Raw genomic sequence first — 23590 nt, forward strand, 5'->3', positions numbered from 1 at the left:
TGAATGTACATAGTACATGCAGATCAAGAGCCAAGAATGTAGGAGACAAGATTAGAAAATTATAAAACAAGTGATGTGAAGGAAACAAGAAAATGGAATGTTTGGTCAATACATTTGGGATGTTTGTGGTTTCCATAAACAAATTTAATCTGACATTTTACATCTTTCCCAACAATTTTCCAATACATCATTACCTTTCCCTTTTTAGAATCTATCACTTTCCTCTCTAATCTCTACCTCCCGTTCAATTCTTCCCTTATCTGTGAATAATAGTTACAATGAGTTTATTTGTGTTTGAGTGATGTGAAAGGTGAGAGTTTCATGATGTACCTTAGGGGTGGGCGTTCGGGTACCCGTTCGGGTTCGGATCGGGTATTTCGAATTTTCGGGTATCTCAGTATAGGGGTATAGAACCCGTTCGGGTATTTCTGTATTTCGGGTCGGGTTCGGGTATTTTTAGTTCGGGTTCGGATATTTAGATTTTGAAAAAAAATTAAATTTTTTATTTCTCAAATTTCTTGTATTTAAAAATATAACTTTCACTTAACTAATTTTTTATTTTTAATAGATTGAATGGTTAATAAATTTGGACATAACATTTTGAAACTAAAAAAAACATTAATTTGGTTATTGTTTTTAAATTTTCGATGTAACTTTTTGTTAATTCTTGAAATAAAAAGTTTGACATGCATTTTAAATGAGTAGCAAATCATTTTCTCCGTAATTCTATGTATATCATATGAACTTAAAGTATGAGTAGTATCAATATAAATATTTTATATAAAATGAGAGATGTAAACTAGAAATATATGGTTAATTATACATATGTTCGGTTATCTTTGGATATCCATTCGGGTTCGGGTATTACCCGTTCGGGTTCGGATATCCAATCTCTCCTAATTCAATACCCGTTCGGATATTTTGCTATTTCGGTTCGGATTTCTCGGATCGGGTTCGGGTGCGGCTTCGAATATCGGATAAAGTGTCCACCCCTAAGGTACCTGTTATATTTATTTTTCTTACATATATGCCCCCAAGTTTATTATATTTCTTTCAATAATTGCTTTCTTTGTCAATTCTAACTATAATATCTTTTATTTGGCTGTTATTTCTAGTAATAGTGAGGAACTGATTTGAGCCAACCCATATTATTTGGCAAAAACTGTTTAAACTTATAGGATTTGTTAACTGTCCAATCACATTTACTTCTGTCTCCATCTCAAGATCACATGCTTCGAGTTATGTCTTCTCACCCGTTCTTTCCAACCCAAGAATCTCTTTTGTTTTGTCTGAGGTGATTGATCTCTCGAACGTGTGACATACATAAGTATACAGTAATTATAATATACATTTTTTTTTTACTTTCCCCAACATAGATTATACTGCAATCAGATGTGAGAAACTTTGTTAACTTCCACCAAAGAGCAAAAAGAAAATAAGTTGTACTGTTTAGAGTGGAGAGAAGATTAGTATGTAATACACAATAAAGCACAAAGCACCAGTGGTCTAGTGGTAGAATAGTACCCTGCCACGGTACAGACCCGGGTTCGATTCCCGGCTGGTGCATTTTTTGATAGTTACATATTTATTGTGAGCCACGCTACTAACTGCATTTGGAGGTACTTTTCAGTTAGTAATCAGTAACTACTTGCCTTCGCAGAGGGGATATGTTGGAGGAACCTTTGGTGTTTTGTTTTGCGATAAAGGAGTTTAGACTTGTATGTTACCGTAAATTACAAGGTACAGACCCGGGTTCGATTTCCGGCTGGTGCATTTTTTGATAGTTACATATTTATTGTGAGCCACGCTACTAACTGCATTTGGAGGTACTTTTCAGTTCGTAATCAGTAACTACTTGCCTTCGCAGAGGGGATATGTTGGAGGAACCTTTGGTGTTTTGTTTTGCGATAAAGGAGTTTAGACTTGTATGTTACCGTAAATTACAAGGTTTTAACTGCTGACATACTTGCATGTTTCGACTTTAATCAAAGATGGAAAAGATTCTACTAACATATATTAACGAATGTTGTTTATAATTTTCGGTTGATGAATTGGAAAAAGTGGCTAATGAGTAATGCACTATTACTAACTATAATCATATCCACGTAAACTGTAAGAACACGAGCATTAAGTGAAAGTCACATGCACACAATATCCTAGTTGCATCATATCAGACGATCTCTCTCTCTCTCTCGTGTGTACAAAATCCGTAAGTAAATTATATTAATTCTTTTGGCTAGTAAATCATTATTGAACTTCTGATAATCTCCTCAGGTGATTTGAATCCTAGCTAGTCTGTACCAGCTACAGACTCAGTCTATATAACCAAATATTCCTAAGCCACCTAAGCAAATCCAGCACAATCAATCAGTTTTAAGAGCTTTTGTGTTTTGTTTTGTCATAAAGGGAGTTTTTATAGCTTTTAATTATGTTATTAACAATTATACTAACAAAAATGCCCTCCAAATACATTAATGGCATTAGCATTTGTCGGTACACCTTTACCGGCATTTGCCGGTTTGCCCGTTCTCCTCACGTCACGACAAACAGCGGCAGTTCCAATGTCCGGCGTTCGGCGGAAGAACTTATTATAAATGTTTTCTTCTCAGTTGAAAGATTAAAGAAAGAAAGATGATGGAATATAATAGTTAATTAATTGAGTTAGCTTTGATGAAACTCCAGAAATCAAACGTATACGTGTATAAAATAATACGAGCTAAGGTGATAGAAGACCTACGACTGCCACATTACTAAGAATTTGGATATTTTTCTGTGGAAATCCACGAATGAAAAGAATGAGAAGTTGGACTAATTTAATTAATATCCAATAATTGATTAAAACTTACACTATTTTAATAAAAAAATATTAGTCCCATGTTGCAATCTCCATTGTTGATTGTCTCCTTATAATCCAACATGTGACCCTCCATTGTCTACCGTTCACACCCTTTGGCTAACTCGAAAAATTTGGGACATTAATTGCATTCTTTTATTTTAAAATGAAATTTTGTGCAAGCAAATTGATTTTTGATCATACATAAGGAAAATCCTCTTATACATTTGTATGTATACTATCTTAAGTTCATGATCGTTCTACTGAATACATCTAGTGTCTTTATTATGTGGGTTTCCTTTAAAGGTTTTTACATGTCGCATAGATAAATCTTCAATACTATCTGAATTTCAAACTTTCAAACCAATAGCGTTTGTTTGAGACACTGGATTATAAGAAAATGTATAATGTTCATCACATATTACAAATTTCTAAACGAAATAAGTAAAGATGGACATGGTAGACCAAAAAACAAATTAAAATTGTATCATATTATATGTGTTTGTAAATGATCATTGAGTGAACCTACAAAATAAGTCGGCCCAAGGAAAAAGACCTATTCTCTTTCATCAAAATGTCACTATTATAAAATCCACCCAGAGGCACCAAACACTTCTCCATCATCATTGCATTTCTTTTTCTTTTCCCCAACCACTATTTCCTAGTTCGCTCGTGCACATCTCTGACGATCCCAATTCTAAAATCATAACTTCTTCCAATCTTTTCAACATCTTAAGAAACTACAAAAACGATACAGAAAATAACAAAACAAGAGACTCCTTCTTTCTTTTCCTTTGTACAAGATAACATAAATTCATCACTGTTTTGTTTGTTTAGCCGATGGCAACTTCCGGTAACGGTACAACGGCAGGGACAGGTTCACCGTGTGGTGCGTGCAAGTTCCTGAGGAGGAAGTGTGCATCGGATTGTATATTCGCACCTTACTTCTCATCGGAGCAAGGAGCAGCAAGATTCGCAGCTATTCACAAGGTGTTTGGAGCCAGCAACGTGTCTAAGCTCTTGCTCAATGTCCCAATCCATGATCGATGTGAAGCTGTTGTCACCATCGCCTACGAAGCTCAGGCTCGTCTTCATGATCCTGTTTATGGCTGTGTCTCTCACATTTTTGCCCTCCAACAACAGGTAGTATAGAGATATTCTATAGATAATGATATAGAATATCTTTATAGGTAGTAAATTGATTGAGCAATCACTAGTAGTCCATTAATTTTTATAGTCCAGATTTTCTATGGTAGTTGATTGATATGATATTTAGTGCATGGAGCTAGATTTCCAAGACAATCTTGACGTATTTGTATCATCAAAGTTTCTCATAAAAACGTTTGTTTTCACACTAGTTTTTTTTTCAAATACTAAATTAATTTTCAATAAATTTTTATTATAGTTTATAAAAAACGTTACAGCAATCAGGCATCGTTTGAATCAATTTTGTTTAACAATCAGCGTTTGATTTGTTTATACATAGGTTGCTTACTTGCAAGCACAAGTCATGCAAATGAAGGCACAAATCGCCGGCCATCAGACGTCAGCTGCCGGAGATCTAAGAAACAGCTCAGGAAATACTCACGAATTCACGACTTGGCAACAATCTAGTGGCTCTCCGATCTGCTGTGCGTACGCGACACCATATGACCATCATCATCCTTACTACGGTCACGTAAACCCTAATAATCAGGTCTCGCCACAGAGCTCGCTAGAAGAATCTTTAAGCAGCACGAGCAGTAACGTCACTACTACAGCTAACGTGCGAGAGTCTCATCAAACCGGAGGTGGCGTATACGGTCACGGTGGGTTAGGGTTTCACGAAGGATATCCTAACAAAAAGAGATCAGTTAATTATTGTAATAGCGATTTAGGTGAGCTTCAGGCTTTGGCTCTTAGAATGATGAAGAATTAAGATAAGATGGTGACTACTTATGCGCAGAAAAAAATGAGATGTTTTTCCAATTTTGACAACAAACAACAAATCATAGCAATACATTTGGATGTTACATGCTATCATCAATAAACATGTTTGCATGCCTGTTTGTTTTGCACGTGGTGGCGATCGAGGCTAACATTAATGGTTAACGACAGGGAGTAGTATTTAGTTTGTGGTTGCTTGTTTAACGACAGGTTTCTATAGTGATTTGTTCAATATTGATGTTTCTGTTTCAATAATGTGAAATTCACGCGCAATGATTGCTTGTCTTAGATTTTCATAAACGTTAAAAATAAAACGAGTTCAGAAGACGTAGCTAATTGAGGCATGACCACTCGACAATAACCTATTGTTTCTTCCATGAAAAATTACGCAAAGAAGGTAATGCATGTTGCACAAGCACAGGGAAAAGTATGAGGATTCACTAAATTTTCATAATCCCATAACTTGTAAATATAATAAATGCAGACGTGTGTGCCATCCAAGGGTTGACTTCGATTAACACGACACACTTATTCATTATATGCATGTTTATTTGGCTGGTTACGAATTATTTTCTGTGTGGAAGTCTGGAAGGTAATACAGACTTTAATTAGAGTATAGATGTTCTCCATCTTTGGCAAAAAAAAAGGTAAGCATAAATCACAAAATCAACAATGGTTTGCGTGTTTAGTATTTTAACTATTTATCTGTAGCATCTATATGAAGGCTAAAAGGTATATGGTCTAAACGATAAAAAAATAAAAGTCAACTTTATTTTCAGTACAAGAAACTAATTTTATAAGGAATCTATATAAAGATGAAATCAAACTGTTGATAAACAAATCTCTCTAGAAGAACATTTGCAGAACATAGGAGGGATGTATATTATGGTTGTCTGTCAGAGAAGCAAAATAGCAAATTATCGAAAATCATTTCATCTAGAAATTTATTGCTAATATATCAATCGACCACGCATTAATCGTGCATTTAATAAACATGCTTACCTAACATGTAAGCACCAATCCCCCATGTAAATAGTAGTGGCCTTATTCGACAAAATGTTCCCTAAATTGTATGCAAGCTTTTAAATTCAATTCATTTTAATGATTTTTTTTTATTTTGCTTTGCCAACTCTAATCAGTCTCATCCATTTCTAACCCAATTCCCCACCAAGAAGCTTCCATTGTTGTCCACACCTAAGGTCACAAGTGCTCTTTTAGTCTTTTGAGAAAGGACTTTGTGGTTTGTAATCTCGAGGTAACCTAATCAAATGCATTTTAAACAAGTTATTATTAATAGAAAGAAAAAAACAAGTTTAATTAAGAAGCACCTGATCAACACTTCGCGAAGACGTTCATTGATTACTATATCAACATGTTGGATAGATGGAAATTGTTCCCAAACCAATTTTTTGATCAAAAGGTTATTATTGAGACATGTGAGTTATGAACAATAACTCGGCGATGCATATGCTTATTAAATATTATCCGAACTCTTCGAGCCCATTACCAAAGACCAAACTTGTTAATTCTTTCTAATATTATAAAGAACAGATCGAAAGAACTCAAGAAGGTGGTCAAAGCATGATATCACCACTTAGATATTCATCAAGAAACGTATGTTAGTCATTCACATATTTCGATGTATTTTTAGTAAAAATACATTAAAACAACACTGAGAAAAAGAAAAAAAAGTTCATGATCGAAGATTCATTGGATTTAGCATGTATACTACTATTATTATTTCTTAAATAGTAATTTCGCCATCGTAGTGCGTTTATTTTAAGCTCAGTGACGAGTAAACTGACATGGAACAAACACGAACTGTAGTCACTTTGTCGAATACAAATTATACAATAGTGGACTGAAACGGCAGAAATTAGCGTACGCGGGCCCGTAGCTTCAGTGTACGATCAAAGTCTTTGACCGTTGAAATATCACACTTGTGGCTAGGCGTGGACATTCAGATCCTCGGATTAGGTTCAGATCGGATCCGTCGGATCCGGATCCTTCGGGTCTTAAATATTTACCTTCTGGAGATTCATGTTTCACAAAGCCACCTGCTTGAACTTTTTTGTTGGGATTGGGTGTTAATTATGTGTTGAATATGTACATTAACACCCTAACGTGGCATATAACAACGGTTAAAGAGAAACAAAAATGACTACAGACCCCAGATTGAGTTAAAACATTTTTGTATTATGAGGGATGATGCATATTATCCGTTTGTTCGGCACAAACCAATACTAATGCAAAGTATATTCTTATGTAAGTAAAAAAAAGGTAAAACCAACTAAAGGCAGGCAGCTTATCACGAAGCAGTGATAAACTGATGGTTTATTCTTAAAATTGTTTGCATACAAACTGTTATCATTGAACCATACACACTCTTCAAAGTGTAGTAAAACTGACAACTTATTCTTTAAAACTGTTAGAAAAAATTTAAAAAATGTTTGCAGACAAACTAAACATTGCGTTCTAACAAGAGATGATGAGATCACTTAGATCTCTTGTTAAAAATGCTTTCGTCGATGAAACCAGGAAACCCTTTGAGCACATCTCTTAGAGCGTAGTAGTGGCTATCACATTTATGGTCTGTAATGAAATTACCTGAGAGAAGTATCCTCTGAAAATGTTGTCCTGGATCTCTCTTCCATAGACTAAAGTATTCTACTTTCTTCCCTGCCGAGCTTTTCATGTTCCCTCTAACGTTCCTCATCAGATAGTACACCGCGCCAGGTACATATAACTCTTCTGGCAACTTAACAACATCTTTAGTCGTAGGTTCAGTGCTCAAAGAATCAGACTGATGGTTCTTGGATGAAGGGAGTTCTGGTCAGAAACAAGACATAATGAGATTCATGAAGCGTTGATACGTCTTCATGATTCTAGTGATTCAGTGTTCAAGTTGTATTACCTGGAAAGTCGTTCTTGTTTCCAAATTTTGCATACTCAGAAACTTTACGAGCTGCGTCTTGCACAGAGGAGACGACTTGTTTGGCGTTTGTTACCAGGTCTAATACGCTCTTCCACTCTTCCTTCTCGATCACACTTGTCCTGGATTTACAAAATCATGGCGGTAAACAAAGTTATTGTAGATAAGAGTAATGAAGTTCCAAGAAGCAATGTTCTAAAAACTGGTATAAGTTGGTATAGGCTGCGCCTGTACATCTATCATAACCGAAACGATTTTCTTAAATCCGATTTATGTCGGTTTAAACCGATTAAAATAGGTTTAAATCGATCTAGACTAGAGTAATCTAAATCTGTCAAATAAAACTATAATGTTAATGTAAATTCACAAATTTGTCGAATTTCTTCTTTATAGTTCATCAAAATAATTTTATAATTAAACCTAAAAATTTAAATATCTAATATAAATAAATAAATTATCTGTTAACCCATGTTAAAACACATAATAAGCTTAGTAGCTAGTCCTATTCAAAGCGCCTTGTTACCGCCTAACTATTTCTTTTGAACTTGAACCTTGCCAAGAAGTGTTTGCTTACCAATCTGTCTGAAGGATTTCATCTCTCAACCTCGCCAAAGAAGCTTGACTCAGTCTCGGTATAATATCATCCTGAAAACGGCAAAAAACACTGAGAAGTTTCCAAAAAACAAGAGAGTAACTAACTCTCAACAAAACTTAACCAAGAACAGTGTTTACTTCCGACCTGCATCACAATAGTCGTCACAAACTCAGAGCAGTTCTCCGCAAGCTCCTTGGAAACACAAGGAGGCGTCGCATATCCAACCGCTGAAACGATCTCACCGTCAAATCCCAGCTCCTCCCTCGGCATTTTCCTCAGCATAATCGCCATCAAAGAAGCTATAGCACCTCCCAAAGAATGACCAACAAGCCTCAACTTATATCCCTCGTATCTATCTAAGCACCTTCTTATAGTCTGCAACTCGTGATTAAGAAACCACCGTGCAGCCTCAGCGGTTCCAAAGTGCGTTGAGTAGCCTTCAAACGTGACCTCATCATCGCTTGAAGAGACAATATCAGTGATAAGATCATAGATAGTATGCGTCCCGCGTATCCCAAATACCACAAGCTTCCTCCTATGATCAACTCCCACGTAGTAGCCAGGCCTCATAACACTTGAATCTTTCACGAATTTAAGAATGTTGTTCTCTCGTAGCATGGTGTTCTTAGCAAGACCACTCACACTGTCCCTGTAACAACCTTTGGCTAACTCCGCGTTGTATATGAGATCAGAAACCTGCAAAAGAGAGAGTTACTTAAGAGTTTTGGTAAAAGGGATATAGTTATCTTAAGTAGAATAATGTATTTTTTTTTCTTACTGTAGATTCTGAAACAACTTGAACGCCCTTCACGTCTTCAAAGGGAGACAAGGATGCTTGTCTAAGGTAAATAAGATAGAGACCTATTGTGAGATCACCGAGAGTCCAACCTTCGATCCCTAGCTTACTCTTCTGAATACTAGCAATGATCTCAGACAAAGATCTACTACCAGGAGCTGATTTCTCTCCTGGAGAGATCAGAACACACACTATCTCAGCAATGGAACCAAGAATCAAGAATCAAGAACAAGAACTACCTGTTGGAAGAGCCCATCTACGTAGTTGAGTAGCTGGCTCAAGTGCTTTGGTGAGCCAAGCTAAGTCTAGTTTCCACTTTCCATCACTTGTGTCTTCATCACCAGAGCTATCACTGTCCATTCCTGACTCAATTTGTCTCCTATTCTCCAACTCAGACAAGTTTGGCGTTTTGTTGGGCTCATGTGAATCTTCTAACTCCTTGCCTGATGATTCTGGTAAACGTGACTGAAACCGCTTGATTACACTGTAGAGTACTCCTTGGCATAGCTCTCGTCTCTTCTTCAACGGTGAATCATGCACAACTGAAAAATAATAATCCTTTATATAAAAAACTGAAACTTTCTCCAATAAAGTTCAAAACTTTCATATCAAAACATATATTAAAAATACTAAAAATTCGAATTAATCAAGTGAATTTCTCAATGTTCAACACTCTAATGTTTAAGAAGGGTGAGAGTGTAATTAGAGCTTACAGAATTTCCAAAGAAGACGATTCAGTGACTTGTTAGCCATTGGTCGTGGCAAGAGAAAAGTGAAACTCCGGTGGTGCCTGCCGCGTTAGCTAACACGCTAGGCCGAGCATATCGGGAAAACGGAAACGGAGGAAAAGCACTGCTGCACACAACCGACTCATCGAGAGTTTTCCAAGCTTCTAAAAGAGTTATTGGGCTTAATTGGGCCTAGTCTCGGCCCATTATAGTCGGGTAAGTGTACAGAATAGGGGTATTAACGTCTTTCGACTGAAACTTCCACCAAGGGTTATTAGGGTTTGGGTATGTACTTTTAAGAACAGAGGCTCAAAGCAAATCCTCTGTTTTGATAGAGGAAAGATGCAATACTAACTGTAATGTTTTATTAACAGGCGACCAAATCAATCAAACCGCTTATTAGATTTGAAATGCAACAATATTAACAGTTGTGACAAGAGATAGAATCAACTAATTTAGATCTTTACTTTGCATCCCTATATATTAATTGAGAAGCATTTGAAAAATTAGAACTTTAATTTTGTATTAATTAAAAAAAACCTCAAATTCTAGGTGGCATTCTAAATGCCTTCTAAATTTCATTTCAAAGAATTTTAGAGCATCTAATATAAAGTATAATTTAATTTAATGGTGTCACATTATTCCATAATTATATAACACTAGAAAACATTATATTAACCTAAAATATAGGAAGTGTGTATTTTTTCCTTAAATAAAAGCTACGAAATTACCTAATATGATTTACATATATATGACAATTAATGATTATGAAAAATAAAGATTTGATAACAATTTTTTGCATCCTTCTTCATTTTTGTTTAAATTTATAGTATTAAAAAAAATTAAACAATCACATTAACCGTATAATAAAAAAATAGATTTTTTCTTATATGTTATATTTTGAATTTTTTAAAATGACTTTAAAATTACAAAAATGAAGAAACCTTATATGTTATATTTTTTTTAAAACGACTTTAAAATACAAAAATGAGGACATCTTATATGATATATTTTTCTTATATGTTAGAATTTTCTTATATGTTATATTTTGATTTTTTTTTTTAAAACGACTTTAAATTACAAAAATGTAAGTTTTTCTTAAGTATACGACTAAAAACATTAAAATGACATGTATCAATTCGATGGTTGATTTGAAAGCTTTCAAAATCATATGGAAGATAAAATTCAAAATAATTTAACTGTGGAAACAATACTGTTCACTTTTTTCAAGAATGTGTTCGATTGAAAAAATAAGGTTTTTATGTCATAATTTGTTTAATGTCCACTAGAGAACATTATATTATCCTAAAATGTAAGAAATGTGTATTCTTTCCTTAAATAAAAGCTACATAATTACCTATATGATTTACATCTATATGACAATTAATGATTATGAATAATAAAGATTTGATAACAATTTTTGCATTCTTCTTCATTTTTGTTTAATTTTATATTATTAAAAAAATAAACAATCACATTAACCATATAATAAAAAATTAGATTTTTTCTTATATGTTATATTTTGAATTTTTTAAAATGACTTTAAATTACAAAAATGAGGACACCTTATATGTTATATATATTTTTTTTTTAAAACGAGTTTAAAATACAAAAATGAGGAAACCTTATATGTTATATTTTTCTTATATGTTAGATTTTTTCTTATATGTTATATTTTGAATTTTTTAAAATGACTTTAAATTATAAAAATATAAGTTTTCCTTAAGTATACGACTAAAAACATTAAAATGACATGTATCAGTTTTGTGTTAAAAAAAGAATAAGACATGTATCAGTTTGATGGTTGATTTGAAAGCTTTCAAAACCATATGTAAGATAAATGTCAAAATAATTTAACTGTGAAAACAATACTGTTCACTTTTTAAGAATGTGTTCGAGGAAAAAAATAAAGTTTTTATGTCATAACTTGTTTAATGTACACTAGAGAAAATTATATTAACCTAAAATATAAGAATTGTGTATTCTTTCCCAAAATAAAAACTACGAAATTACCTAATATGATTTACATATATATGACAATTAATGATTATAAATAATAAAGATTTGATAACAATTTTTGCATCATTCTTCATTTTGTTTGATTTTATATTATTCAAAAAAAATAAACAATCACATTAACCATATAATAAAAAAATTAGATTTTTTCTTATATGTTATATTTTGAATTTTTTAAAATGACTTTAAATTACAAAAATGGGGAAATCTTATATGTTATATATATATTTTAAAACGACTTTAAAATACAAAAATGAGGACACCTTATATGTTATATTTTTCTTATATGTTATATTTTTCTTATATGTTAAATTTTTTCTTATATGTTATATTTTGAATTTTTTAAAACGACTTTAAATTACAAAAATGTAAGTTTTCATTAAGTATACGACTAAAAACATTAAAATGACATGTATCAATTCGATGGTTGATTTGAAAGTTTTAAAAACCATATGGAAGATACAAGTCAAAATAATTCAACTGTGAAAACAATACTGTTCACTTTTTTCAAGAATGTGTTCGATGGAAAAATAAGGTTTTTATGTCATAATTTGTTTAATGTACAATCCGATCAACCCATGATGTATTAATTATAGTTTTCTTCCATTTCCATTATTTTTAATAAAAATTGATCCGATCCATCGGAAAGAAATTATATAATAACAACAAAAAATATTTTATATATATAAATAAATTGATCAAATATATAAAAAAAACTATCAAAATATATACAAATAAATTCACTTATCCTAGTTGTTACAGTATAATGTGTCTACTAAACATGGCAAGTATATGAACACATGAGCATATAATTTAGGTTTTACAAAAGTATGTAAATTTTTGGATAGGTGCAACGCTCGACTAATTGCAAGAATAAAACGAAACAAATAACATAAGCTAAGCTTGCAAACGTTCGGAACCAGTCTATTCAGAAAGCAGCATTAAAATGAAAAAGGGTAAAAAACTATTGTAGTGTCTTCTAAAAAAAAGACGATATAAACTAATAACTTGATGATCTCTCTGCGTCAAGCAACCTAGTCGACTAGCAGAAACCCATCATCAGAAGTCTTGTCCTTTTTCTTGTCAAGTTCAACTTTGACCTGCGAGATCATCATCTCAATGTTCTTGATGCTTTCCTCGTGTTTTTGGACCAGATAACCATCAGCATCATCAGCTTTCTTCCTCTCTTTGGAGATCTCATCAAGCTTTGTGATCAAGCTTTCCAGTTTGAACCTTAGACCCATGCCATACTTCTCCATTTGTTCGATTCGAGAGTCAAAGACACTAGTATCATATGAAGTTTTCCTCTCCAAGTCACCAAGCTTCGTATTCAAACGCAATTCCATCAGCGCAAGATTCTTGCCACGTTTCTCATCTGTTTTCTTCCTCTCCAAAGAAAACTCATCAAGCTTTGTATTCAAAGAGGCGAGCTTGAAGCCCACTTCCATAAGCTCAAGATTAGTGACACGTTCCTCTACTTGTTGGGCACGGTACTCATTGGCATCATCTGATAAGCTCTTACTAAAGGAAGCCTGATGAAGCTTCAGCTCAAGTTTCTTGACACGTTCCTCTACTTGTTGGGTACGAGACTCATTAACCTCATCAAGCTTCAGCTCAAGATGCTTGACACGTTCCTCGAGTTGTTGGACCTTAGACCCATCAGCATCTGGTTTCTTCCTCTCCAACGTAACCTCATCAAGCTTTAACTTCAACCAGTCCAGCTTGAAGCCTACGTTCATCAGCTCACTCAACTCGCTGCTAGCCTTGTTAAGTCTAGTCTCTGAAAGGCTCTTTGGAGGCTTATTGAGTGTTTTAATGACCCTGAGGAGGACATTCATGTACGCTGTCTTCACTTCTTGTTTCGTTGGTTTGAAATCTAAAGCAATGTCTGGGTGCTCTGTGAATATCTTTCCCACTTTAGTAACCTGCCATGGAAAAAAAATATGTTTATATTACACTATAAAGCAAGTGGTTATTCAAAAAAACACATGCACTTAACTTACCTGAGAAGCAAAAACTTGAAAACCGTTGATGTCAACAGTCTTCTTTTTGTTGGATACATCTTCAACTTCTCCTCCATTTATGTAGACTTCAATGATGAGTTTGTCCTTTTCCAAAAACCCTTCTTCCTGAAACTTGCTTAGAGGCAAGGCCTTCTGGAAACCCCATGCTGGATTTTCAGCGCAAAAGCTGTTTTGTCCTAAACCTATGAAACATTAAAAAAAAATACAATAAACTTATTCACCAATTGCATTTTGTTCAAAAAGAATGAGTTTTAGGCTTATATCCTGTCGCAGCTAGCAACAAAGAGATATGATTATTGTGGTCCTAAAGAAGCTAATTAACTTCAAAAGAGATCTTATTATTATACGTCCCAAACACAAACTAAAGATTCAAACATTGACAAAACTTGGTTGCACAAAAAGGAATAAAACTTCATTACCGGTTTTGTAGAGTTCTTTGCCTGATTGATTCAAAAAAACAAAGTAAAAGTTAATACTCCTTTTCCATCCAGGTTGCAACGTTGTATCATTGGCAACTTGCAGGTACAAAGACAGGTGACCATCAGCAAGGCGATCTCCCTTGGGAAAAACGGCGAAAAACCTGAGATAGTATGAATATGATTCAACAAGACACAGGGTTTAACAAAGCAAGTTAAAGATCCGATTGTTTTCGTTTTACCATTCGCATCCGCTGCTCTCGAATGTCTTAGACGATATGACATTGGCTTTCTTCTCCGAGAAGTTATCTATCTCAAACCTAAAACTCGGCTTTCGATTCTTCATATCCTTCCAAACCTTTCCCTAGTTTTTTTTTCTTTATTAGAGCAAAAGACGAGCTTCTCAAAAGCTCTCTCTGCTTGGTCACGTTCGGTGGTAAAGAAGCCCTTTGTTTATATAGAGGAGGCTCGGATAAAACTTCTCAAAGCCCTAGGTGCAGAAAGGGTAAAACTGAAGAATAACTAATTAAATAAATCCACAACTTAATTAGACCAAAATTAATTTATTTTTACTATTCTTTTAGTAAACTATAACTATTATCTTTTTTGTAGATTTCCTATAAAGATTAAAGAATCCCAAGAGCAAACAATTAACTAAATCTACTACTTTTTTTGCTAAAAAAATTAAAATAATAATTCCACTACTTAATTATACAAAAATAAATATATTTTTTTCTTCAAAAAAGTATAACTATTATAATCATAGATTTTATTTTCCTAATATTCAAAATATATGATATAATTAGTTTCCCATATATATCTTACACTATTAAAAAAAGAATATGAAGTCCTCTTAAGCTGTCCACGTCAACGAAAATATTCGCAACCAATCATTTGTCCATGTCATCATGAATGTTAAGTTGTTGGGCCACGAATATGTGGTGCGTAAATAAGCCATTTAGCTTTGATGACCCATTTGTTTTGCCATCTTCTTACTCCAATCTAATTTTGTTACGACGTCTACAAAAAACCTTCCAAAACTCACTGTCTTCCTATCTCCTCCGTATAACGTCTGCGACGGCTATAATGACAAACTAAAGCTACTTAATTACTCCTCCAGACAAATCAGCATCTAACTCTCCACATCCCTCCTCTTACTCAATCATAAAGATGCCTCCTCAAGTCAAAAAAATCTATTGCTAAAATCCTCAAATCCATTCCTAGCTTTATGGCAAATCAAACGGCAGTCACCACCACCCAAGCTCGTTCTCCACTTTTCTTCAGTAAGGTTTCACCAGCACCTGGAGATTCCCAATTGCTTTTTAAGCTAAATCCATTCTGGGAAGCTCGCAATAATTCCAAAGGAGGCATCCTTCTCGGCGCTGAGATGTTGATGATTGATAAAGAGGTACGTGTCCATATTTCAATATTATGCTTCCTATTTCATACACGTCTCTGATTTTTTCTAACAGAGAGAGAATATGTTAACAAGATTCTATCCCGAAACTCAACACCTAAAAATTTTTAACGTTAAGAGATAATTTTTAAGATTAGTTTAATAAGTGACCATATGTGAATATGTTAATGGTTCTCAATATCCTTTTATGTAGTAACTAAATATAGAATTGTTCATTTTGAAATCTATTACATATTTCACATTTTTATAACAAATAATTATTTACAAAATAATAAATACCAAAAAGTTTAATATTGAAAATAAATTATGGCTTCAAAACTTAAATAATTGCTGAATCATTTTATTGGTTATCAAAATATACAGATTTAAGTATTCAAAATTATTACACATTTATAAAATTATATATTTATATGAAATAAAGGTTATTTACCTATACTTAAAAAAATAATTCAAAATCAATGAGACGATATATAAGAAAATATATAATATACATAATATGATAGAATTTTTTTTTATTTTATTAAATGTAGAGTATTTTAAATTTTAAGAAATATTTAAATATGGTTACGAAAAGATTAATAGAGACATTTAATATGTTAACATAAATTAATGATATTTCAAAAAATAAAATATATCGAAACAAATAAATGATATAATATTTAAAAAAAACAAACTTATTTTTTTAAAAAATCTAAAGTTTAATTTTTATAGACTAACAAACGATTGAAAACAAATGCGAAAAATTTGGCTAGCTATGGAAAAAAACGATTTGTTGGGTCAATTTTGGGATTAAATCAGAACGAAAAAAAACACTTTTGATTATGTCAAATCTACTATAGGGTTTCACAGTGCAAAACTAAAAACCAAAAAACCAAAAAACGAGAAAAATGAAAAGACATTCGTGCTTCTATAAGCCTAGTCGACCAACAAAAACCCTTCAGCAGTAGATTTGCCCTTCTTCTTGTCTAGTTCAACTTTGAGACACAACACCATCAGCTCAATGTTATTGACGCTTTCCTAAAGTTGTTGGAACCGAGTCGACCAACATAGTAGTGTCTTCTAAAGAAGACCTAATAAACTAATAATATGATCTCTACGTCAAGAAACCTAGTCGACCAACAAGAACCCATCATCAGAAGATATGTTCTTTTTCTTGTCAAGTTCAACTTTGAGATGAGAGACCATCAACTCAATGTTCTTGACGCTTTCCTCGAGTTGTTGGACCAGAGAATGATATTCCGTGTTTTTAACGGTTTTAAACTCGTTTTGGAGCAATTAAATGGTCGGTTTTAATTAATGTTTTGGTCTATTTGATGCGTTTTGGTGTTCTTAAGTGTAATATGCAGGTTACTAGATAGCTTGAAAGAAAAGAACGCATTCGGGATTTATTCAGAAGCAAGATGGACCGAACAATGGACCGAATGAAGTATTGATCGCACAGAGCACGAGATCGACCGATCCGGGCTACCTGGATCGACCGATCCCAGGCTTTCATACACGAGATCGACCGATCCGAGCCATGTGGATCGACCGATCTCAGGCGCTACGGGCTCCACACGCACAAACGAGCTTTTCACTCCTTTTTACCCAGTCCCCTCAATAATTCAAGAAAGAACTCGACCTTTGAGACTCAGAAAAGACCAGGGGCGACCAAGGAGGAGATTTACAAGTTCTAGAGAGAAGATTTGAGTGTTTTGTACTTGTTTTGGTGTGATTTGTGAAGATTTGTAAAGGAGTTCATCTCAAAACCATTTGGAGAAGATCTTCTGAACCTTTACTCTGTTTTAATACAATCTTATCATGTTTTCTTCATCAAAATCGTTTTGTTCTTGCTTAGTTATGTGTGAGTAGTCATCTAGTTGGGTTTAGGGGTTCTCATAGGGGATTTCTTGATGTTTTGATCCATAAAACGTGTGTAGACTAAGGGATTACGTTTTGGTTCTTCATCTAATGGATTTCTTACTGCTTGAACTGAATTGATCACTTAGTTCATGATTTCAGATTGTTTGATGCACCGAAAGTGATTGTTTGAACTTCCGAAAATACTTTAGATGAGCAAAGTGTCCTTAACCCTCGGAAGTTGATGTTATTGCGCTTTGTGAACATATTGAACCTGTTCTTAATGCTTGTTTAGAAATTGAAACTCAGCGGAAGTTAGTGTGGAGATTTCTATAACATAGAGAATTAGCGCTACGGAAGTAGGTTAATTCTAATATCGTGTTTGAGTTCTAGACGGTTCTTAATATATCCCTGTGTCTTCCATTAATTGTATCTTGATTAAAAAGAAATCCCTGAGAATTCCCAATGCCCAACGTTTGTTTTAAAATAGTTTTCAAATCGTTTAAATCATCTTTTTACATGCTTGTTTATGCTTTGTGACACTAGAGAAAATTAAATAAAAACCATCAAAAATATATTTTGATTCGCTGTAGCTATTAACTTGTCTGCAACTCTACGTGTGATCATCGGTCCCTGTGGATTCGATCCCGTATTACTACTGCGTACTTTACTGTGCACTTGCAGTTAGATAATCGGGTTAAAACTCGAGACATCAAGTTTTTGGCGCCGTTGCCGGGGACCATTTGGTCACCCTAGAGTTAATGATCAGTTTAAGACTATAGCATTTTCTTTATTTTGTCTAATGTTTCTGTCTTTCTCTTTCTGTTTGTGTTTTCAGGTGAATGAGCGGATTTCATACTAGAAGCAAAGGATCATCGAATTTAATACCTTTGGAGTTAGAGCTCGGCCGCCTAGAGAGACAAGTGAAAAAGAAAAGACTTGAGTCCGCTGAAGAGGTTGAAATGGCTGAACACCAAGAAGACCAATTTCAGGACAACCCGCAAAATCCAATTCCTGTAAATGAACGAGAAGGCAACAATGCTGGTGATAATCAGCAGGCTGGTGTAGCTGCAAGACAACAGGCTGGAGACTATGGCATGCCTAGGATGACGCTTGCACATTATGATACACCAGATGCATTCTATGCCGATCGTTCTGGGATTCGCCCACCTCCCATTGAGAGAAGAGACTTTGAGATCAAGACTGGTCTCATTAATTTGGTGGAGAAAAATCCGTTTCATGGAAACCCGTCTGAGGACCCGATGTATCACTTGGAGCATTTTGAGCGAGTCTGTGACACCAGCAGACATAATGGAGTTCCTCAAGGCGCTTTGAAATGCAGGTTGTTCCCGTTTTCCTTAGCTGATAAAGCTATCAGATGGTTAAAGTCCATCCCTCCAGGATCTCTTACTACATGGGAAGAGACAAGAGCTGCTTTTCTACAGCATTTCTTCACCAAGTCAAGGTCCACATATCTGAGAAGCAGAATTGGAAGCTTTCAGCAACTTGATTCAGAAAGCTTTCATGAGGCTTGGGAGCGTTTCAAGGAGTACACACAGGACTGCCCTCACCATGGCTACACTGATGTGAGTTTGCTGAACATTTTCTATAATGGAGTTCATGAAGAGAGTCAAGATGCCATGGACACAGCAAGTAATGGTGATTTCATGACCAAGACTGTTGAAGAAGCTTACACCTTGTTGAACAACCTGTCATCCAGCAAAGCAAACCGCAAGTCAAGGTTTGATACCAGCCAGAAGGGTGTTGGTTATGAATCCAAGAAGATAGATGAGTTGAATGCCAAGATTGAGATGCTTCTCAAGAGAGATCAGAAATCTGTGAAATTTGTGGAGGAGCAAGGCTATCGTTCCTCACAAGAAGCTGTTGGTGATGATTCAAGTGATATGCAGGCTGATGTGAACTACATTGGTGGTCAAGGAAACTACAACAGAGGCTACAATCAGAACCTTGGGTGGAATCAAAATCAGCAAAATAATCTGTCTTACCGGAGCAACAATGTGGAGAATCCACAACATCAGTCCTACCCTCAGGCAGGAAACAGGCAGAACCAGAATCAGAACCAGAGTGTGTTCAACCAAGGATTTCAGAACAGAAATCAATATCAGGGGAACAACTCGGGCAACTCAGGATTTCAGCAAAGGCAGCAGTACAACAACTATCAGAATCAAGGAAATGCCTCTTCGTCACAGCCTTCTCAGGATAACGAAATTAAGAAGATGCTGCAAATGGTGCTAGAAGGTCAGAAGAATAGCACTGCAGAGATAAACACCAAGGTGGATAACATGTATGGAGAGCTTAATGGGAAGTTTGAAGCTTTGAACACCCATTTGAAAGTTTTGGAAAAGCAAGTTGCTCAAACCGCCTCCAGCAGCAGAACAGCACCTGGATTTCTACCAGGGAAGTCAGAGACGAATCCAAGGAGTTTGTGAATGCTATAACACTTAGGAGTGGAAAAACGATTGAGGAATCGAAAGAGAAAGAGATCGACCGATCTCAAGAACAGATCGACCGATCCAAGGGGAAGGAGATCGACCGATCCGGTCCATCTGGATCGACCGATCCCGTGTCGACGAAGCCAAATTCCTCTGAACCTGAAGAGGTGTATGTGGCGCCTCCTGCTTATGTTCCTAAGGCTCCATACCCATCCAGACCAAGGCAGAAGATCAAAGAACGTGAGTACGAGAAGCTAAAGAACCTTGTTGGGGAGTTACATGTGAGATTGCCATTCGTTGAAGCGGTGAAGATGGTACCTTCTCTTAAAAGGTACATGAAGGAGATTCTTACCGATAAGATGAGCCTAGAGCGGGGTGTGTTGATGCTCAATGAGGAGTGTAGCGCAGTTCTACAAAATGTCATGCCTAAAAAGCGTGAAGATCCCGGAGCATTTGTTCTACCATGCCGCATTGGATCACTTACTTTTGAGAAGAGTCTCTGCGATCTGGGTTCAGGAGTGAGCCTAATGCCTTTCTCTGTCTCTGAGAGGCTAGGCATGACGAACTACAAACCTACAAGGATCTCCTTGGTCCTTGCTGACCGATCAGTGCGAAGACCAGTCGGTGTACTAGAGAACATCCCTGTTGGTGTTGGAAAGGGATACGTGCTTACCGATTTTGTAGTTCTGGAGCTGGAAGAGGAACCTAAAGATCCTCTCATTTTGGGCAGACCGTTTTTAGCTACTGCTGGAGCCATGATTGATGTACAGAATGGGCATATAGACTTACGTCTAGGAGACATGGCGATGAGATACAATGTGGAGAAGGTGCTGAAAAATCCGACTATTGATGGACAGACTTTCTGGGTTGATACATTGACTGAACTGGTGGAGGAAATGGATGAAGAGTTGCACACTGATGATCCTCTACAAGTCGCATTGACCCAAAGGGAGAGTGAGTTCGGGTTCATGAACCAAGAAGTGGTTGGATTTTCTGAGATTTTGGATTCAGCCTCACCGATTGAGAAGCATGTCGCCTATGTCAGCCTTGAAGACTCAGGCACCGATAAAACCGTCAAACCGTCATCCTCCCAACCAGATTGGAGTGAGGAGAATGCTCCAAAGGTGGAACTTAAAGCCCTCCCAGCTGGGCTGAGGTATGCATTCTTGGGACCGAATTCCACATATCCTGTTATTATTTGTGCTAACCTGAATAATGTGGAGACCGCTTTGCTTCTTTCAAAATTGCGAAAGTATAGAAAAGCATTGGGGTACTCTTTGGATGATATTACAGGTATTTCTCCAGATCTTTGCATGCACAAGATTCACTTGGAGGATGAGTCAAAGACGTCCATAGAGCACCAGCGAAGACTGAATCCCAAACTGATGGAAGTTGTGAAAAAGGAGATTCTAAAGCTGTTGAGTGCAGGGGTGATCTACCCAATTTCAGACAGCACTTGGGTGAGCCCGGTTCATGTGGTTCCTAAGAAGGGTGGCATCACTGTCATCACAAATGAGAAGGATGAGCTGATTCCTACCAGAACAGTCACAGGGCATAGGATGTGCATTGACTACAGGAAGCTAAACTCAGCCACAAGGAAGGACCACTTCCCACTTCCTTTCATTGACCAGATGCTGGAAAGACTAGCCAACCACCCCTACTACTGTTTTCTCGATGGCTACTCCGGGTTCTTTCAGATACCCATTCATCCAGACGACCAAGAGAAGACAACATTCACCTGCCCATACGGTACTTTTGCCTACAGGAGAATGCCTTTCGGATTGTGCAATGCTCCTGCCACTTTCCAGAGATGCATGATGTCGATCTTTACTGATCTTATTGAGGACATTATGGAGGTTTTTATGGACGATTTCTCAGTCTACGGTTCTTCATTTAGCGACTGCCTTGCTAATCTGTGCAAGGTGCTGGAAAGATGTGAGGAGAAGAACTTGGTGTTAAATTGGGAGAAGTGTCATTTCATGGTGAAAGATGGCATTGTTTTGGGTCACAGGATATCAGAGCAGGGTATCGAGGTTGACAAAGCAAAGATTGAAGTTATGACCAGCCTACAGCCTCCCAGGACAGTGAGGGATATTCGGAGTTTTCTGGGACATGCCGGTTTCTACAGGAGGTTTATCAAAGACTTCTCTATGATAGCGAGGCCACTCACCCGTCTGCTGTGCAAAGAAGCGAAGTTTGTTTTTGATGCTGACTGCCTCGCTGCGTTTCAGATTCTCAAGAAGTCTCTAGTCAGTGCTCCCATTGTGCAGCCACCAGATTGGGACTTGCCATTTGAAATAATGTGTGACGCAAGTGATTACGCGATTGGAGCTGTTTTGGGGCAGAGAAAAGACAAGAAACTCCATGTGATCTATTATGCCAGCCGAACGCTTGATGATGCTCAAATCAAGTATGCTACCACTGAGAAGGAGTTGCTGGCAGTAGTTTATGCTTTCGAGAAGTTCAGGTCCTATTTGGTGGGCTCGAAAGTAATTGTGCACACAGATCATGCAGCCTTGAAGTACCTGATGACGAAAAAAGATGCTAAACCGAGACTCTTAAGGTGGATCTTACTCCTACAGGAGTTTGATATTGAGATCAGAGACAAGAGAGGAGCAGAAAATGGAGTGGCAGATCATCTTTCCCGAATGAGAGTGGAAGCTGAAACACCACTGGATGATACATTACCCGAGGAGAATGTCTATGTGATCACCTTGCTGGAGGATGAGTATTTGGATCAGGCTGATTGCTGTGCCATGAGACAAATTCAGGATGATCTCCCATGGTTTGCAGACTTTGCAAACTACCTATGTGCTGGAATTGAACCACCGAACCTGAAGGGATATGAGAGGAAAAAGTTCATGAGAGATGTGAACCACTACTACTGGGATGATCCCTTCCTCTACAAGAGATGCTCAGATGGTTTATTCAGGAGATGTGTTCTGGAGAATGAGATGCAAGGGATTCTTTTCCACTGCCACAGTTCAGAATACGCAGGCCATTTTGCAACATTCAAGACGGTTTCTAAGGTCCTGCAGGCTGGTTACTGGTGGCCTACACTTTTCAGAGACGCCCATGAGTTTGTCTCAAAGTGTGATGCATGTCAGCGGAAGGGCAACATCAGTAAGAGAAATGAGATGCCCCAAAATTTCATCCTTGAAGTTGAAGTTTTTGATGTATGGGGAATTGATTTTATGGGCCCTTTCCCATCTTCTTATGGAAATGAGTACATCCTGGTTGCGGTTGATTATGTCTCCAAGTGGGTGGAAGCAGTAGCCAGCAAGACAAATGACTCTAGTGTTGTCAAGAAAATGTTCAAGACAGTCATTTTTCCAAGATTCGGGATCCCGAGAGTGGTTATTAGTGATGGAGGCTCTCACTTCATCAACAAGACGTTCGATAAACTGCTGAAGAAACATGGAGTAAAGCATAAGGTAGCTACACCTTATCATCCTCAGACAAGTGGGCAGGTTGAAATATCGAACCGAGAAATCAAGGGATTTTGGAGAAGGCTGTAGGCAAAACAAGGAAAGACTGGGCTGTGAAGCTTGATGACGCCTTATGGGCGTATAGAACCGCCTACAAGACTCCCTTGGGCACCACTCCTTTTAATCT

The 23590-nt window shown here is 36.3% G+C and overlaps 3 protein-coding genes and 2 non-coding genes across 6 annotated transcripts; 2 read left to right on the forward strand and 3 right to left on the reverse strand.

Moving 5' to 3' along the window:
- Positions 1 to 809: 809 nt before the first annotated feature.
- LOC106454489 (LOB domain-containing protein 16) lies at positions 810 to 4876 on the forward strand. Its single transcript, XM_013896608.3, has 2 exons — positions 810 to 3976; positions 4320 to 4876. Exons 1-2 carry the CDS (start codon positions 3674 to 3676, stop codon positions 4749 to 4751), a joined length of 735 nt encoding a protein of 244 aa, XP_013752062.2. The 5' UTR covers positions 810 to 3673; the 3' UTR covers positions 4752 to 4876.
- Positions 1496 to 1566, forward strand: TRNAG-GCC. Its single transcript has one exon. It is a non-coding gene; the product is annotated as a tRNA-Gly (tRNA).
- A 2174-nt stretch (positions 4877 to 7050) lies between the features above and the next one.
- On the reverse strand, positions 7051 to 9990 carry LOC125585030 (diacylglycerol lipase-beta-like). Of its 2 annotated transcripts, none has more exons than XM_048753335.1 (7): positions 9796 to 9990; positions 9322 to 9624; positions 9065 to 9252; positions 8431 to 8982; positions 8266 to 8336; positions 7674 to 7813; positions 7051 to 7588 (listed from the first exon to the last, which is right to left on the reverse strand). In XM_048753335.1, exons 1-7 carry the CDS (start codon positions 9833 to 9835, stop codon positions 7254 to 7256), a joined length of 1629 nt encoding a protein of 542 aa, XP_048609292.1. In that variant the 5' UTR covers positions 9836 to 9990; the 3' UTR covers positions 7051 to 7253. The 2 variants fall into 2 exon arrangements, with proteins under 2 accessions (XP_048609292.1, XP_048609291.1); XM_048753334.1 differs by having other exon boundaries at positions 9065 to 9273.
- A 2567-nt stretch (positions 9991 to 12557) lies between these two features.
- LOC106450621 (MATH domain and coiled-coil domain-containing protein At2g42480) lies at positions 12558 to 16921 on the reverse strand. Its single transcript, XM_013892315.3, has 4 exons — positions 14509 to 16921; positions 14270 to 14430; positions 13830 to 14032; positions 12558 to 13751 (listed from the first exon to the last, which is right to left on the reverse strand). The coding sequence occupies exons 1-4, from the start codon at positions 14610 to 14612 to the stop codon at positions 12861 to 12863; spliced, it is 1359 nt and encodes a 452-aa protein (XP_013747769.2). The 5' UTR covers positions 14613 to 16921; the 3' UTR covers positions 12558 to 12860.
- A 2073-nt stretch (positions 16922 to 18994) lies between these two features.
- Positions 18995 to 19101, reverse strand: LOC125586698. Its single transcript, XR_007323234.1, has one exon. It is a non-coding gene; the product is annotated as a small nucleolar RNA R71 (small nucleolar RNA).
- Positions 19102 to 23590: the final 4489 nt, after the last annotated feature.

Source organism: Brassica napus, chromosome C4 (assembly GCF_020379485.1).
Source record: "Brassica napus cultivar Da-Ae chromosome C4, Da-Ae, whole genome shotgun sequence".
Taxonomy (NCBI): domain Eukaryota; kingdom Viridiplantae; phylum Streptophyta; class Magnoliopsida; order Brassicales; family Brassicaceae; genus Brassica; species Brassica napus.